Raw genomic sequence first — 19,162 nt, forward strand, 5'->3', positions numbered from 1 at the left:
CCAAAATGTAACACAACCGGAGCATGGGGGATAATACCTGTAGCGATCTATGCTGTGACACGTGGTGTGTCATGCAGGAATTTACGCAGTGTCATGCAGGAATTTACGCAGTGTCATGCAGGAATTTACGCAGTGTCATGCAGGAATATACAGGAGCATGCAGGACTTGCAGGAATGATCTGACAGTGACCCAGCCTTTGTGCGGTGCTTAAATACCCACACCAGGAGGCAATCAAGGATTGTCTGCAGCTGCTTTGACCTGACGGCAAGCCAGGAGTGACAAATGAGCCACTCCTGACAAAGATAAGACCTTCTGGAGGAAAGTTCTGTAGTCAGACAAAACAAAAATCGAGCTGTTTGGCCACAATGCCCAGCAATATGTTTGGAGGAGAAAAGGTGAGGCCTTTAACCCCAAGTACACCATGCCTACCATCAAGCACGGTGGTGGTAGTATTATACTGTGGGGCTGTTTGCTGCCAATGGAACTGGTGTCTTTACAGAGAGTAAATGGGATAATGAAGAAGGAGGATTACCTTCAAATTCTTCAAGATAACCTAAAGTCATCAGCCCGAAGATTGGGTCTTGGGCGCAGTTGGGTGTTCCAACACGACAATGACCCCAAACACACATCAAAAGTGGTAATGGAATGGCTAAATCAGGCTAGAATTAAGGTTTTCGAATGGCCTTCCCAAAGTCATGACCTTAAACCCCATTGAGAACGTGTGGACAATGCTGAAGAAACAAGTTCATGTCAGAAAGCCATCAAGTTTAACTGAACTGCACCAATTTGGTCAAGGGGAGTGTTCAAAGATTCTACCAGAAGCTTGCCAGAAGCTTGTGGATGGCTACCAAAAGTGCCTAATTGAAGTGAAAATGGCCAAGGGACATGTTACCAAATATTAGTGCTGCTGTATGTATATGTTCACCCAGCAAATGCAGCCTTTCACTCCCCTTCAAAGGAAGAGGAATGACAGCTATGCGATGAAAAAAAACATTAAAATAAGGGAGCAGTTTGGCAAGCAGAAATTTTGGCTTAAAGTGTGCAATTGGAAAATCCTCTGAAGTTTATTTATTTTTTTCTCTGTATGTTCATAAATTCATTTTGGTTTGGTTTGGTTATAATTTTGTTTCACTGTAGGTAAAAGAATCAAAGGTGACAGAAGCTAAAATCAATGAGGCTCGGGAGCACTACAGACCTGCAGCAGCACGAGCTTCGTTATTATACTTCATAATGAACGACCTCAATAAAATCCATCCCATGTACCAGTTCTCTCTAAAGGTAGCCAATCTATTGACTGGCCATGTTCCCACACCCCTCAAGGGCCATTCTGTGAGATCCTTCTTAACACTCACTCCTCATTTCCTACCCTCCCTTCTCCATTTTCTCTCTGTGTTTTATGTTCTTTTCCCTGTTTTATTGGGTTTGTGGCTCCCTAATGTGGTTATGTAGAGCTTAAAGTCTTTCATGTTGTCATCCAGCAAGCTCTAAGAAGAGGTACTCTGAGATATAGTTTGCAATCACATTCAACTCTCACCAGTACAGTTGTAAACCCTGTAGTTTATTTAAAAAAACAGAAAAAAAACACAATTTGAGTCTGTATGACAAGTTGTATGCAGGGAAACCCTTTATGATGTAAATTTATCAACAGGAAACTCTTTATAATGTAAGTTTATAACACCATGTTAGAGCAATATATCTATCGTTGTCAAATAGAGGAAAATGTATTCTTAGGTACAAAGAATAATAAAGTCGTGGAAAGAGTCAATGTTCCCAATCAATACTAGACATAAATATCAAGAAACTAGATAAAAATGGATCGTTTCATCGCGAATCAGAGTTCTAATAAAATCTTAAACAATCTAAGTAATTTTCCTTGGCAAGAAATAATTTAGATCTTAATATCTTCTATACCTAGAAATAATTTTAGAGATTACTTATGTTGCATGAAAATATGTATTATATAGCTTGTATTTTCCAAATTGCATTATTTTGAATATAAGAGTATATTATATTACATTCCATATAATGGTCTTAAAGCATATGAGGGGCGTTGCTGAGATGAAGGGGTAAAATCTAACTAATGTGGATGCTTCGGTAGCTCAAAGAAATCCCTGCCTACTCACCAAACAATCCAAATAAGCCGATCAAACAATATCAAAGCCTAGAATTGGAAGGATATACAGAGTCCGGCAAAATGATCTGACACATTTGTAGGTTTAATCAAATGCAAATAAGTAACGAAACAAGAAAATGTTCTTATTTTTGAAAAGCCCATGTAATGCCACTCTGTTTCACTTTGTTTTAAAAATAAAATCAGTCAAATGCAATCCAGTGTTGTCCAGACACTGTCAAAGGCGTTCACAAAAGTTGTCTTTAATTCAGCGGGTCATTTCATGTGGAATGACAGCAATTTCTTGACGAATTGCATTTTTAAGTTGTTCAATAGATCAAGGGTGATTAATGTATCCCTTTGACTTGAGGTATTACCAGAGAAGAAAATTGCATGGATTAATATCAGGTGAACGGCCAGGCCAACCTATGTCACTACGCAATGAGATCAAATGATCAGGGAACATCTCCCTCAAAATCCCCATCGCACGCCAAGAAGTGTAGGATGTCGTCCCATCCTGTTGAAACCAAACATTATCCATATTGTGGAATTGTGGTCTGAGAAAAGGCTCTGGCATCTTACAATATGGATCAGAGTTCAATAATGGATCCCAATTGACTGGTTTAATTTTTAAAATGTAATGTAACAGATTTTATTAAACCTACAAATGTTTCAGATCTTTTTGCCTGACTCAGTATTATTTGCAAGTTTAGTCTACCCCTACAAAGGCATTAAACTGAAAGACAGTTGGGTGTGGCACCTCCGTCTGCCTCCTGGCTTTTACTGCAAGACTCAATGGCAATTCTAAGATTTATTGATACTGCATTGTTTGAAATCACTTAATTCTGAAGCTAAAACTTTGTTCTTGGGACCAACTGAGTCGGTTCATTCTTCCAGAGGAAAAGACAATTTGGCTTGGAGTCAAAGAACACATTTGGCCTTTAAACTACTTTACATTTGGAAAGTATTCTCATTTCACAAAATCAAGCTAGTACCATTCAAATTAACGATGTAAAACATTAGATCAATATAAAGACACTACCATTTCATTTTGGGGGGATATTTTTACCCATACTAATTCTAGGAACCCTGCATTTTAAATCACCTATTAACTCCTTATTTCTCAAGATTCTGTTCGTGTTCATTCCCATATAAGAACTACAGCAAAAGCCTGCTGTTCTGAGCCAAAGAATTTATTACCCAAACAGAGGGGTCACAAACAATGCGCTGGGGTCTATTACTATCTCAGCCTTAGCAGAAGTGTAATAGAATGACAAAGACTCTCTTCCTTGTAAGCATTATTACAGAAGTTAAAAACAAAGTGAAGAGTTGTCTTTCTCTGATTGCTCAGCAGTATATGTAAAACAAATCTGTAATATTTTCTCCATCAAGGTTCATTATGTCTTGCTTTACTGATTTGACTTGAAATGCACGAAACTGCAAGGTAACAAAGACCAAATGCCATAACACAAGACAATGTGGCTGATACAGTCATTTATTTTAAAATAGAAAAAAGATAAACTGATAAAACGCTAAACAAAATTTATTTTGAGGTCTAAGAATGAAATTCAACAAAAAAAACGTGTCTTGCATAAAACATGAAAAAACTCACTTACTTGTGCCTGCCATTGCTCGCTCAGGGCGCCAATATCTTACTGTAGTTAAATGTACTCTGACTGGCCAGATGCACGTACACTTACTTGTGCCTGCTATTGTTTTCTCAGGCCGCCGCCATCTTACTGTAGTTAAACGTACTCTGACTGGCCAGATGCAAGTACACTTACTTGTGCCTGCTATTGTTTGCTCAGGCCACCGCCATCTTACCGTAGGAAAACGTGCTCTGACTGGCCAGATGCGAGTAGCCTTGATACATGTGTTCGCAGTGTTTACGATGTCAGCACATCCCAATAGTTGTTAAAGCTGAACGAAGGTCTTGCGGTCGACCATTAAAATATCAGCTTTGATACCTCCGTAATGTGTATCTCATGCTATTATTGCACTCAGAGACTTGGTGAAAAGTAGACCGCTACGGACACACTTCCTAGTCGTACTTCTCACGTGACTTTGTTTTTGTATTTGTCTACGTGCAAGCAACACCCTTTCGGAATGGGCAATCCAGCAGACGATCCTTTCGATTTATGCAGTATCTCAGAAAACCATGTGCGATAATTTTTCTTAAGATTTTCTCTTCAAAGTAACACATTTGTACTCCGACTAAAACCATGTATATGGAGGTGAAAATTGTGAATAGGGGGGCATCTTATACAAGAGAAATTCTAAAATTCAATGATTTAAGGCAATTTTATGGGTACGGCTAATATGCGAGAAAATACGGTATGTTGCAAAACAGCCACCACAGTTATTTTTTATATCTTGGATAATTTTTAATATTTGCAACAACAGCATTTTCAGATCTGAGGATTAAAGTTTGAGGCAAGTAACTTGTTCAGTCAGCATTGTCTGAGGAACCAAAGCAATGATGACTTTGCCTCCTACTTTGCAGGCTTTTAGTGTGGTCTTCCAAAAGGCAGTTATGAAGGCTGAACCCAACGATGATCTGAAGCAGCGGGTGTCCAACTTAATTGACAACATCACTTTTTCAGTCTTTCAGTATACCACCAGAGGCCTGTTCGAGTGTGACAAACTCACATACATAGTCCTACTCACCTTCCAGGTAGGAAAAGGCTTGTTTCATCTACACTGGTTGGATGCTCCTTAGACCCTAATCAACTGGCAGTGTGCGCATCAAAATGCTGTCCAATATTTCTTTTTTTTATCCGTTGTTTCTCCAGATTCTTTTAATGAACAAAGAAATTACCCCTGCTGAGTTGGATTTCCTTCTGAGATACCCTGTCCAACCTACTGAAATATCACCAGTGGAGTTTCTGTCGAATAACTCCTGGGGAGGGATTAAGGTACCATAAAATGTGTTGTGGAGAATAGATGCAAATTCATTTGGAAATTGTAAAACATAACTTATTTTAGTTGCAAAAACCTTTTCATTCTAGTTTTTGAAATACGCAGCATCCTGGTCCTATCTCCTGGGTTCTAAATCTCATTTCCTTTTAGTCGGAAGTTATTATCCTTATAGCGGCAATCTGTTTCGTTTCAGAATGCACTGTGCAGGTATTTCATGAACACAACATCCTTTAGGAAATTAATTTAAATTTTAATTAAATGGCAGATGTGAATTTTGAGGTCCCATGATGAATGTTTTTTTAATACCATATATATATATATATATATATATATATATATATATATATATATATATATATATATATATATATATATATAAATAATAATTATTATTATTAATTATTAGTACGAGGCAGTTGGTTTCCAATCAAGAGAATGTGTTACAGGCTACTTTCCTAGCAATTCGGTTTTACACGTATCATCTTGGCCTATCTTCTCACAGCCTTGAATTCACGTATTCTCAAATGTGTAGCCCTTGTGTCATCCTGTATTATAATTTTGCATTGACAAATATCAGGAAAAAAACATAGAATCAAAATCTCTGTTAAAGAACACGTTTGCAAATTTAGACCTTATGAACAGAGTTTGTCCTCTTGTCACGTTGGGTTAGCACCAAACTAAATGTAATGGTGGCATGTGTCTTTAGCTTTTTCGGTTAATGAATTTTTTAATCTTGACTCCATGGATTTTATCTTAAGTTAAACTCCACTTATGGGGTTTGGAGACATCTTTCCTCAACTGCACTCAACCTAATGTGGATGCCCAAGGACTTCCTGATGGAATTCTCTCTTGAACTTGATCCTTTGATTGTTTAGTGCCCTTGATGATATTAGCAGGCAAGGAAAGCCTGAGGGACCTTCAAAGCTGTGTTTAAAACGCTGCCTTTTCTTGCGTGCATCGATATTATCCAATTGTATTAACATAGGACTCTTTCATTTATATACCACTGCTCTTAGCTCCTTAACCTAAAGGCTGCTTGTTGCTTTATTAAGTAGGTAAAGCTCCTTAAATTATACGAGTATATTGTGGCTCCTCAGATAAAATGAAAGATTAAGATTATACTTAAAAGAACTGATGATTTATTAAGGCATCGATCTGGGCAATCTTATTCCTATTGCAACTACATTGCAGCTTACTCATACCAATGCTTTGAACAAATTTCAGGATTTATTTTTACTGAAGTCAAGTCGCCTATTACTCATTATCTATCTCGCAACCTCTCATACATTATCCTGTGACATTTGTGGACCTTGAATAGGTTCGAAAAAGTCGGGCATCTAGAACCAGTTCAATATTTGGCTCACAAGTACACTACACAGAACAGTAAATACATGTATGGTTATGAGAGAGAGGCGGTTGGGGGGTCATTTTCTACAGGACAGACAAGGTGACTTAGTTCGACAGAAAGCACATTTTTAATGGGGCATTTTGTCTGCATCCTTATATTTTGAATGATGTTTTCACAATCAATCTGTTTAACTTCACTCCATAAAAACACACAATCGTATGGATTTATATGACATTTTTAAACATTTGTTTGTTTTTTTCTCTCTATTTGCTTTATCTATTTCTAGTCACTGTGCTTAATGGATGAGTTCAAGAACCTCGCTCGAGACATCGAAGGCTCGGCCAAACGCTGGAAGAAGTTTGTGGAGTCTGAGTCTCCAGAAAAAGAGAAATTCCCCCAAGAGTGGAAAAACAAAACCTCTCTCCAGAGGTTGTGTATAATGAGGGCTCTGAGGCCTGACCGCATGACATATGCTGTCAGGTGAGAGTTGCAAAAATCACTTGGCCTTTGCTCTCAAATCTATGATGCTTTTTAGTGACTGTCTCAATGTCTGAACTTATAGTATACACCTTCTAACCTGTTACTTCTTCACCTTCTGTGTCATTTGTATACTCTTTTACCTCGCTGACACTGACATACAGGCTGGCTAATCGACCCCACTAGAAAAAGTAATTTACAATTAAAAGTAAATTAAAATAACACATTCCTACCACATCCCCCAAAAAACATGCTTGGTAGGCTGGTTGGACACTCTTAATTGCCCCTACCTCTGAGTGTGAGAGTGGATGGTTGCCCGTCTCCTTGTGCCCTGCGTTTGGCTGCCCACCAATACCTGGTTGGCTGGGATAGGCTCTAGCCCCCCCGTGACCCTTGTGAGGATAAGTGTTACGGAAAATGATTGAACCAACACTTCTTTATGGTGTTATTGTAATGTTCATGCAATACGAAAATTGTATAATATATTAATTTGACCACTCATTCAATGAAGAGAGACTTTCACGTCTAATATGTTTTGGCTTTTTAGACCCAAATTGTGCTCGGTGATGAATAATAATAATAGCTAAAATGATTCAACATAGCAAATAACACGTCATAAAGTAATTTCTAAAATAATTATCAGTATCACGGGTTGAAAACTTAAGTCATTCCGGTAACCAACCTGAATTTTGTTCATGACTTTTTAAACAATAAAATGCATGTTTGTTCTGGTAAAATATTTTCTCACTAATTCACATCATCTAAAGTTTTCAAAGAGGACTCAATAAAACCACAAAATGTATTTCACTTAATAGCCATTTTTAAAAGCAATGGTCTTTTTACTCCTCATTGATATGGACACGTTCCAAGATGGCAATACCATGATTCATTAAACTCAAATTGTGAAAGAGTGGTTCAGGACGCATGAGACATTATTTTCACAGATGAATTAGCACCACAGAGTCCAGACTCAACCTTATTGAAAATCTTTTGGGTGTTGGATTTTATTTTATGACTGTACCTCCATTAATATCACATCTTCATAAAAATAATGCAGAATGGGGAAACAATGATTAAGTTTAACAAAATGATTCTAAAGCAGTGGTTCTTAACCTTGTTGGAGCTACCGAGCCCCACCAGTTTCATATGCGCATTCACCGAACCCCACCAGTTTCATATGCACATTCACCAAACCCTATTTAGTTTAAAATAAAATGTGATTTTTATTTTTCAAATTCAAGATATATAAATTCCTCGCAGCACTGATTGGCCTAGCAATGTCACGTGATCATCTGAAGCCACTGATGGTCAAGCGGCGCATGTTATCGTGAATAGACATGATGAGTCAATGTGCCTTGGCCTCCGTGGCAGAGGCTCCACCGAACCTAGGTTAAGAACCACTGTTCTAAAGTAACAATGTGGTTCAATTTTAATAGGTTCTTAAAGGCCATTTGTACATGTGTGGTATGTTTCATCTTATTCACTTCTAATACATTTTTCTGTTAGTCATTATAGTTTGTTCTCAATAAGAGTTGGTCATTTAAAAATTTGGTTAGATTGATTAGATTACCAGCATTGAAGTAAAAATATTTTTCTATTAGGGAAATTTAGGACACAGAGAGAGAAAATAAACAAGTTGACAGGCAAATTATGATAAGAGATAATGTTTTGGTTTACTTTCATATTGCTGTTTATCCAAATGATAGTAGACCTTGTTGAGCTTTTCTGTCAACCATACCAAAAAGTGCCGATAATGTAGTTGCATTCTCTTCACAGAGACTTTGTGGAAGAGAAACTAGGGGGGAAGTATGTGATTGGCAGATCTCTGGACTTTGCAGTGTCCTTTGAAGAGACAGGTCCAACGACGCCTATGTTCTTCATCCTCTCTCCTGGAGTTGATCCTTTGAAAGATGTGGAGAAACACGGTAATACTCTGAATGTTTTATCTTTAATAAGTCATAAAAATCCTCCTCACAGCATGTGGGGGCTTTATCAGAGCATACATACTGGGGAAACAGCTGCCATTACTTCATATTTTGAAAGAAACGTGAGATTTTTGTGAAGTAGACTATTGAAGTGAAGTGCAGGTATACCTCCTTGCTACTTTGATTGAGATTTCACAAGATTATCAGAGAAAAGTGGTTGCTCTGTCACATCTCGCTTGTACATTTCTTTAACATAAACCATCACTGCCATAAAACTGGCCATAAAAATTGAAGGGATTATACTAAAGGTCACATATTTATGAGATGGCAGTACTGCTAAAATAGTGCTGGCAGAAAGTAAATGCCATTGACTTCAGAGTTTCTTCACACCTCTGAATAATCTGGATGTTCTTTGCAGCCATTTTTATTTTATATATTGTAATGACATGGAATTGGGTAATTTAAAATTAAGCGCCTTTTGACATGGCTGTCGAATAATTGTAGTCCAAACATTTAATGCCAGATCTATGGTGTATTTACAATACATGGCAATGAACAAGGAGCAAGCCATATGCTAGTACTATGCTAAATACACCTGTTGTATTGCTGTGTTTTTTTGCATTAAAAACTGAAGCGTTCTCCAAACGCTCCTTCACACAACAATTGGTGTGATTTGAGTATTTTAAAGATACAATACATTTCTGTTGTTATCCAAGGTCTACCGTGACTACTTTACTTCGGATCAAAGTGTCCTTTCTTTAGTGTTGTCTGTTAAAATATTAATTCATTTATCTTCCATACCGCCCATCCTAGAAAGGGTTGCGGGGGATGCTGGACCCTAACTCAGCTGTCTTTGGGCGAAAGGCAGACTACACCCTAGAGTGGTTGCCAGTCAGTCGTGGGGCATACAAAGTGACGGTACTCGGACATTTCGTCGAAAGACGTTTGGTCCCCGGACGTTTGGTCCCCGGACGTTTGGTCGACCGGACGTTTGGTCGACCGGACGTTTGGTCGACTGGACATTTGGTAGAACGGACGTTTGGTAGAACAGAAGTTTGGTCGCCGGGTTGTTACTGTTGAAACCAGCTCTCAAAATTATAATCATAGAGAGAGAGAGAGAGTGGCTTTAAAATCTACATATCTAATATCAAAATATCAACAGTAAACTCTCTGCCATAATTTCACAGCGAGCGAACCCGGCGACCAAACGTCCGTTCTACCAGACGTCCGTTCTACCAAACATCCGTTCGACCAAACATCCGGTCGACCAAACATCCGGGGACCAAACGTCCGGGGACCAAATGTCTTTCGGCGAAACGTCCGGTCACGCAAAGAGACATATAAACACTCACTCTCACAATGACACTGCCAGCGAGTGGGAATCGAACCCAGACTCCCCGGATCAAAGTCAGGCAGAAGAACCACTTCGCCATTGGGTGGCCCTATAAAATATATTAAGATATATTAAAAATGCAAAGATGAGAGGGGTGTATTCACTTTTATTATTCTAATTATCTTATCCTATTCAGTTTAGTATTTGAATTGGATAAAAAAAATCATTTGCTTCAAAGTCTGACAGATACAGAAAGTGAAAAAGCTGTCTGGGTCTGGTCCTTAAGGAAGCATAAGCATAAAACATGTTAATTAAATGCAGAGGTTTTTCCTAATGACAGTAGATGGGTCTACTCCGAGCCGCTCCTGGATGACCGAGCTTCTCACCTTATCACTAAAGGGAGAGTTCAGACACCCTGAGAACTCATTTCAGCCGCTTGTATCCGGCATCTTGTTCTTTTGGCATGACCCACAGGTCGTGACCATAGACAGACGAGGATAGGCACGTAGATCCAATGGTAAATAGAGATACATTTACATATAATGGCATTGATTACAGACTTTTGGCTCCAATGGGGAGCTATTATTTCCAAAAAAGCTATCTCCTTCAATCTGTAGTTAGGTCGACATTGTAGCCTTACAAAACTAATTGCCTTGTTCAATCTCAATGACGCAGGTAAGAAGCCATTTAATTTGTGCTTAAATTAAAGTTTTAATGTCGTAGGGGTTTGATTAGAAGCTCAATTCCACTGCAACCGATATTGCCGTAGCTAGTTGTCACCTTGGCGCTTGTAACTTCCAAAATAGGGAAACATAGTGATCATTTTATGTCTGTGTATTTGTTGCTTTGCTCCTAATTTAAATCACGCTATTGTAACATCATTTGGTAGAGCAAATAGCAGAAAATGGCATATAACTCTTTGAATGAGTGATAATTACCTCAGGTCGTTTCATCTATTTGCATGTTTGAATGTATTTATTTCAGGAAAGAAGCTTGGTTTCACATTTGACAATAAGAACTTCCACAATTTGTCTCTGGGTCAAGGGCAGGAGGCCACGGCTGAACAAGTTCTCGACTTCTCAGCTAAAAATGGGCATTGGGTCATATTGCAGGTACAGTGGCCGATGTTTTTATACCTTCCTCGTCTTAAGTGACCACATCTATCGGAACTTGAAAGTCTGCATTTTTAGTTTACACCATGTACATGCTTTCAGAAATGTAGGTTGATCTGTTTTAGGGCAACATAAAAGCTTAAAGTTAAGCATTTTTCAGTTGCTCGGGGTAAGAAAAAAAACACTTCTGGGCAAACAGCCTTTAAATACACTATAGTTTGCATTTGTCCTTCTTCCTCATGCATTTCAGTCAGTTTTAGATTAAGTGGAATAAAATTGTGATGATTAATAGAACTAATTATTCTCAGCAAGAATAAATAACGTAAAGATTTACCATTTCTGAGAGTTAAGTGTACATATATATTTTTTTACTTAAGTATTATTATACATTTTGCCCAATTTAATAGTAGTAGTCCAATGGAGCAAATCTAAAATTGTCCCTGTTTTTTATTGTTCTTTCTTACTCTGTTAGATATTTAACACATGGCATAGCAGGTATTATTTTCCTGAAGTTACAACACTTTTGGGCTATTTTTCTATCAGCCAGTTGTGTATCCACACTTTGTTCTAAATATAGATTTGCAATCACTTTTCACTGAGCAATAAATTAAATATTGATTTAAAAAAGTGAGAGCTTACTTAAATAAAAAATACATATTTGAATTCAGCAACACAAAATTACATGAGACAAGCGTTTGCGTGCATGCAGCGTTTGGCTTGGGTAAGCTAAAATTTAGTGTCCTGAAACTTTGAGCTCTGACTATGGTGACTGACTCGTTAGCATGATTCCTCACAATTCTGAGATCAAGAATTTTAGTCCAGTTTCCCGCCTTCCTGCTCAGAGGAACTATTTGTCAACTTTTGGTTCACACAGTTGGTGGGATGGGTCATCTAGTGACTCAAGGGTCAGTGGTTCCACTCCCGCCTGTCTAATGTAAAAGTGTCCTCGGGCAAGACACTGACCTAGAATTGCTCCCAGTTGGTATGATAGAGGCATCACCCATTGGGATATGAATCTGTGCTTTAATGGGATAATATGAACAACAGTGAAGTGCTTTGGGCATTTTGATGTTTTGCTGTATGTAAGTCCACTCCATTTGTGTTTATATCAATAGTATCAACTGGTTATACTCCAGGCTCAAAAAGATTTGAAAATCATTGTACAGCGAACCCTCATGATACGAGCATAATCTGTTCTAAAATCAAGATCGTAAGATGAATGTGTTTATGTCTTTAGTTGATTTTCGGAGAACCATGCACACTCACACCCAAACCTAGGGGCAATTTAGAGTGTCCAATCAGCCTACCATGCATGTTTTTGGAATGTGGGAGGAAACCAGAGTACCCGGAGGAAACCCACGCAGGCCCGGGGAGTACATACAAACTCAACACAGGTGGACGTGACCTGGATTTCAACTCAGGACCCCAGAGCTGTGAGGCCGACGCGCTCCCCACACATCCATTTCCCGTAAATAACTCAAGGCAAAATTGTAAAGGCTAGTTAATACGAAAAATAGATTGTAAGTATAAAATGTTATTCATAGACAAGCACTTACCATGTTGGCTAAAGTCTAGTAGTGTAACAAAAGTGGGAGCCAGCTGAGCAGGGGCAGAGATTGAATGGGCATCCATATGTACACCGTAACATTAAAGAAAACAATAGAAAAACACTTTCTGTTAAAGTAAACTCGGGGACAGGTTAAATTTTTACTTGTAAGCACAAATCATTCAATTCAAAGATATCACCGCAAAACAACAGGATGGCGGCTGATTCCCTTGAGGTGGTTGCTCGTATGTCCTCTAGCAAAACGCAGAGACACCTAGATATGGGAAATCACAGAAAGGGTTTTCTGGATTTGGCTCGTCAGTGGTATGGTGAAGATTTGCTCACATAATGAGACTCATCTTCTTTTGTGACAGTGCTCGTATCAAGAAAACTAAAGTGAGGTTCTCGTATCGTGAGGTTCCACATTATTCATTTTTTTTTTGTTCAAACAATGCCTACTTTCGATTCGATTTGTACGTGTACACTGCATACATACAAACAGTAGGGGACTTCCAGTTACATTAATTCACTGTTAATTAATTGTATTATCTTATTCCTCTGCGACTCATCCATGATGCCATTTGCCTTTGTCACAGGTAATCTGCATATAAAGTGAATTGAACTCTCCATGGGAATTCTCTTACTGGAACTGCCTTTCAATATTACTATTGAATGCCAGAGCCTATATCTATAGTCATGATATCTTTCTGCCTCTTATCAGGAGGGCAAGGCTCCTGTTTGCATATTAAGTGGCAACCTTAGAGGAATTTTAATGGGAAATGTTGAAATTGTGAGACGATCCGCTATCCTCCCTTTCTTTTAATACTGTACTTTTTTTGCTCACAAATGGTAGACTATGAGAGGAAAATGGGAAAACTGCACTCTCTGGTTTATGAGAAGAGCACAGAAGAGCAGTCGTTTACTTACCTTTGCATAAGAATCAAGAAAAGGTTTAAAAGGGATTGTCCCCTTGGCAACAAACCACCCACTCACTTTATCATCAACTATCTGTCCGCCTGCCGAGAGTTAGATCCATGGCGCTGGCCAGCAGAGTGGAAAAACATTGGAGGTGTCATTATTGCACTTATTTTACAAATTTTGTCTCCTGATATTGGACCCAGATCCCCTATACATACACAAATCCCCTATTGCAGTGGTCCCCAACCTTTTTCTCACCACGGACAGGTAATGCTCAATCTATTTTCTCACGGACCGGCTAATGGGGAGGGCGACAACTTAAGACAAAATTGTGTGGGGATGGGGTCGGTGCACGAACGACACCCATGACAAAAAAAAGAAGTCCCAAGCATAATCGCAAATAATAATAATAATAATTATTATTATAAAAACTTTTCTAATTTCAAGTAGGAGGGCGAGATTGAAAACCTTAATATTCTTTACTCCGATGGACCAACCGGCACTAGGTAGCTCCCGGACCTGGGGGTGGTTGGGGACCCCTGCCCTATAGCCATCTGTCTTCCCAGGTACACCCCTTTTACCTCCAATTCCACCTTTTGAATTGAATGTAATGTTTTTATTGTCATTGTACAAGTAAAATGAGAAATAGTAGTCAACAACATAAATAATAGGGGGAGTGCACAAATAACAACAACAAACAAATAAAAATTCAATGAATAATAGATAAATTATCAATAAATAAGTAATAAAGTAGTGGTCAACATAGATAAGTAGCCAATATGATTAGGTGGTAACATAAATAAGAACTAGGTACAAAAGTGACTAAAGTTGTTAGCAGCCTATGGAGTTTTAGTGGAAGTACAAGATAAGTCTTGATTAGGTCCTCCTAGGTGCAAAACTCTCTCTTGCTCACAGCCACAAGGGCATTGGGGAAAAGCACAGTAATTGGTTGGTTACCCTTCAGATTTGGGTAATATTACTATAAAATGCCTTGCCCCCTTTATTTGTAAACTGTTTATTTTCAGGATTTTACTTTGGATGATTAAAAAACATTTGCGTGGTAGGCTGATTGGACGCTCTAAATTACCCCTAGGTATGAGTGTGAGTGTGAATGGTTGTCTGGATGGCCCCCGATTCAGGGTGTCCTCCACCTTTACCACCCCCCGTGACCCTTGTGAGGACAAGCAGTTGAGAAATTGAATGAATGTTTATGACATGGTTAAACCCAGTTGTCAGCCAGGTACCAAAATTCAAAATATTGATTTTCTTAGTTGTCTATGTGATGATGAGAGCACATTTGCTTATTGGCTTTATATAATTTGACTCCTTAAGGGAGCCATAATATAAAAGCATTTTTGCTTCATTCATGTTTGTAACTAGTTGAAGGTGTACCCCACCTACTGCCCATAGTTAGCTGAGTTAGGTTCCAGCACCCCCATGAATGTTGAGGATGAGCGGTGTGTGAGTAATGTTGCACACTCATGGTTGACAGTACATTTTTTCTGGTTTCAAACTCAATTCCAAGAAGTCTCAGGCTTGATCTTAGCCTTGTTTCAGTCTTGATCTTGATCCTTATATTGATAAATGTTTTTATTTTTACTTTTGTTCCTTTGAGCATTGTTACAATTCAAACGTTTGCATCTAATCAAGTCCACTCAAATACCATGGATATGTTGTCAAGTTTCATTTAGGATACATTGGCAAGATTTGTGTAGACTTTTGGGAGGTACAGTATGTATCCCAGAATGCAGTTTTCAATGGAGTTCACAATTATGAATTTGTCCTACTTTTTACAGTATTGGGAAACGGTCTTTGCATTCCCATCTTTATGTCTTCTTTCAACTCAACTTCCAGTCCAGACTCACAATCTACACAAGTTTGAATGCTTTGAGAAAATTACGTATAGGTCTTTACTAAAAAAAGTAGTAACTTAATCTCCTTGATTTGGGTCAAGTCTTGATTGGGTCTCAGTCATGGTCTTAACAACAACACATAATAGTGTGGCCACAATAGATAGACATTACTACTGAATGTTGTTTTATTTGTGATTGGAAATGTGTCTGCTACATGTGGCCCGTGGGTAGATCTGTTTGGGAATGGAGTGCTGCCTCAACCAATGATTTTAATGATTTTTCTTTTTTTCTTTTTTTTATTTGGGTGAGGGTGTACCTGCTTGGGTTTGCCCTTACCACTAAAATTCAGACTCTTTGGATTCAAGTTTACTGTGAGGCTTCAACGCTCTATTTTTAAAGTGAATACTATTTGAAATTTCAATATCTTATTATGTGGTAATGTCTTTTGAAAATGTGTTAAAATAATGAGAATTCAAACTATGGTAGTGGTCATTCTGACAGCTCTTGCACTGGGTCCACGATACAGTTTGTCCTTCCCAGCACCTTCACTGGGTTTGTGTTAGTTCAACATACAGTATGAAATCGTTTTGACCCTTCATGGTTGTATTTTCAGCAATTGAGATCAGCTGGGCAGTTTTCCACAGCATCACTTCTTGGCAAATATATCACTAGCATACATTTAGTTATTCCTATTCGCTTCGCATGTATGATGAGCAATTGGAACCGTCATTTTGTCCATATTCCCCTGGGTTAAATTAGATAGCAATATATTAAAAACGTTGCTTGCCAGCTGTGGCTGCCGATGGGATTTTGGGATTCATCTTAGGTAAATAACTTACTCTTTGGTGGACTGTTTAAAGGAGGTGGGAACAAAAATGCTTCACTGAAATTTACTTAATTTAAAAGCTACATGATAGGCCGGTGGTTTTTATTTGTTGTTTTGTTAATTAGCCCCTGAGTGCATCTCTCTTTCTTCACTTCTTCATTATTTTGCTGGAGGATGAATGGATTCATTATTGTTGCAAATTGTGAGGCCCTCTCTCCCTTCTTCCGTCAACGTCTTTATTGCTTGACTATTTACATGCCAAGAGGTTGTACTCAAGTCTTGATGAAAAAGTGCTTGAATTTACACTTCCAATTTGTATAGCCATGTATTATTCTCTAAGGCACCACGAGAAAAATGTACTTATCACTTTGTCTCCTTGAGCTATAGTCCCCAAATGCCTCTCTTCCTCCCATTATTTACTTTAACTTTATGCTACCACCCTTTTGTTCAATGTCTCTCAAACCTCTGACAAACTGACATTCCATTCGCTCGTGTCTCCTCACTTGGAAAAAAGGCTAACTGTAGCCATGACAAGGAAGATTAAATATGAAGAGCAAATGGAAATGAGAAAGTAAAGAGACTTATGAATTAATGACTGGAGTTATTAGTGCTGTAATTAGATTTGGGGAATGGGCAGTGCTGCATGGTTAGATCTGTTGGGAGGTGGGAGTGGGGGCATGGCTGACTGCTTATCATTCACAGGATGTCCTGTAAGTGTCAAGATAGTTGAGATGGAAAATTGAGCTCATCCAAGCTTGTGTGATCGTACAAGTCAACTCCACTGCCTGGCCTGCGCTCACCAATGTATTTGCTGAAAAGTCTGGCTGAAGTATCAACTCAAAATGGTTCCTTAATGTCAGCATCTTGAAAATTGGTTTCAAGTTCTGTGTACCGTTTAATTTAGCCCCACTAAAAAAGTCTGTGTGATATGGGGGGGTGTTCCAAATTTGATTGTTCCTTTTTGCGAGTTGTCAATAAAAGTATACATTTAGCAGTTTCAGAATCAAGAACAAGGTACAAGTCTATCATTGAAAGATTAAACTTTAAACCATTCCCTTGTTTCATATTGTTCCCTACCTGTTTTGCTTTAGAATATCCACTTAGTAGCTCGCTGGCTGTGTACTCTGGAAAAAATTCTCGAGCAGCAAACGGATGGACGCCATGAGGACTTCCGGGTTTTTTTCAGTGCTGAGCCTTCCTCCACCCTTGAGGGTCATATCATTCCACAAGGAATCCTGGAGAACTCTATCAAGATTACTAATGAGCCACCAACGGGTATGCACGCCAACTTGCACAAGGCTCTGGACAACTTCAACCAGGTAAAGCCACAAATTACTTGTTCACTATTTTTTGTTTTCTGTTTATTTACAGTATTCATTTTACTCCAAAAGATTAACAATCATCACAGTTATCAAATTACTTAATGGCAAATGTCTCACTTAGACGTAAGACTATTTTCTATGCAGTACACTGTCAATATTATTTATTTAAGTCCCAATAAAAAATTTAAGGCACTTTTCTCACTGCATGTCAACACACTCTCATGTACATACAACTGAACCAAGTCCATTCTCGCTGATGGTGATATAAATGTGAGTGTGAATGGTTGGCTGTCTATCTCTCTGTGCGCCCTATGGCTGACTGGTGACCAGGGTGGAGTCTGCCTTTTGCCCAAAGTCAGCTGAGATTGGCTCCTGCAGCCCGTTCAATCCTTACTAGGATGCACGGTACAGAAGATGAATGAATGAACAGCCAGAGCCTATCCTGCCCAACTACAGGCAATAGGCGTTGGACATCCTGAATTGGTTGCCAGCCAATTGCAGGGCACAACCATTCACACTCACACTCATATGTAGGTGCAATTTAGAGTGTCCAACCAGCGTACCATTCTTGATTTTGGAATGTGGAAGGAAACTCGAGCACTCAGAGTAAACCCACATGGGGATAACATGCAAACTCCATATAGAACGGTCGATTGAAACCTCAAATCTGTGAGGCGGACGTGCAAACCTCTTTTTCACTATGACCTACTAAAATAAACATTATTATAATTAAATATTGTTTTGAATAAAAATAAAAAAATGGAGGCTACACTATGTTAAACAAAAGTTTTATGTCAGCCTTAACTATCTTCAACTCCAATTCTGTGTATTTAGGATTTGTCAGCTCATTGTGCAAATTATTTACTCTCCGCTCCAAGGTTTCTTTTTTGCCATCATTCTTGCAGTCTATGCAACATGAGACAGTGGATATAATAAAAGGAGAGGGACCTTTCTTAGTTTTCAGATCCATTTAACGGGCACGTTAATATTTTATGCCTTAATAATGTACACTTTTTCTTTAATGCCTGCCTATACTTGTTTGCTCAAAATGACAGGTGAGTTAACATGCCATTTTTTATTCCATTTTTCCCCTCATAATGCTAGTTTTCTAAACTGAAGTCTTGAGCAGATGGCCCATCCACTTAACATGGAACAATTCATGCCCATGAAAGACAGAGTACGGAATTATTGAACGCAACATAAGTGACTTTGTCTTTTTTTTATGCAACCAGGCAATTCCTTGCCTGGCATAGTAAACTACAATGCTTGGACATGCAATATTTTAGTTTGTGAGACCTTCCTCATGTTGTACTGAAAGGTGAATGTTGGAACATTATTCTGATCATGTTTTCTCTGTGCAAGCTACTCTATATTACCTCCAACTCTTGAATAGCCCTTACCTGGCATCCCAGATTGATTGTTCCGTATATCCACAACGAATATATTATGCAGATCAATCTGGGAAAGATCCA

The 19,162-nt window shown here is 38.5% G+C and overlaps 1 protein-coding gene across 2 annotated transcripts in view; it reads left to right on the forward strand.

Annotated features, from left to right (window-relative positions):
* Positions 1 to 19,162, forward strand: part of dnah9 (dynein, axonemal, heavy chain 9) — a 137,078-nt gene that overhangs the window by 104,875 nt on the left and 13,041 nt on the right. For both annotated transcript variants that reach the window (XM_077625613.1, XM_077625614.1), the window contains exons 65-71: positions 1,139 to 1,279; positions 4,615 to 4,785; positions 4,904 to 5,026; positions 6,665 to 6,858; positions 8,632 to 8,780; positions 11,098 to 11,225; positions 17,460 to 17,687. In XM_077625613.1, the coding sequence (XP_077481739.1) occupies positions 1,139 to 1,279; positions 4,615 to 4,785; positions 4,904 to 5,026; positions 6,665 to 6,858; positions 8,632 to 8,780; positions 11,098 to 11,225; positions 17,460 to 17,687 (1,134 nt within the window). The remainder of the gene's footprint in view (positions 1 to 1,138; positions 1,280 to 4,614; positions 4,786 to 4,903; positions 5,027 to 6,664; positions 6,859 to 8,631; positions 8,781 to 11,097; positions 11,226 to 17,459; positions 17,688 to 19,162) is intronic.

The sequence above is a fragment of the Stigmatopora argus genome, chromosome 18, assembly GCF_051989625.1.
Source record: "Stigmatopora argus isolate UIUO_Sarg chromosome 18, RoL_Sarg_1.0, whole genome shotgun sequence".
In the NCBI taxonomy this organism is placed as follows: domain Eukaryota; kingdom Metazoa; phylum Chordata; class Actinopteri; order Syngnathiformes; family Syngnathidae; genus Stigmatopora; species Stigmatopora argus.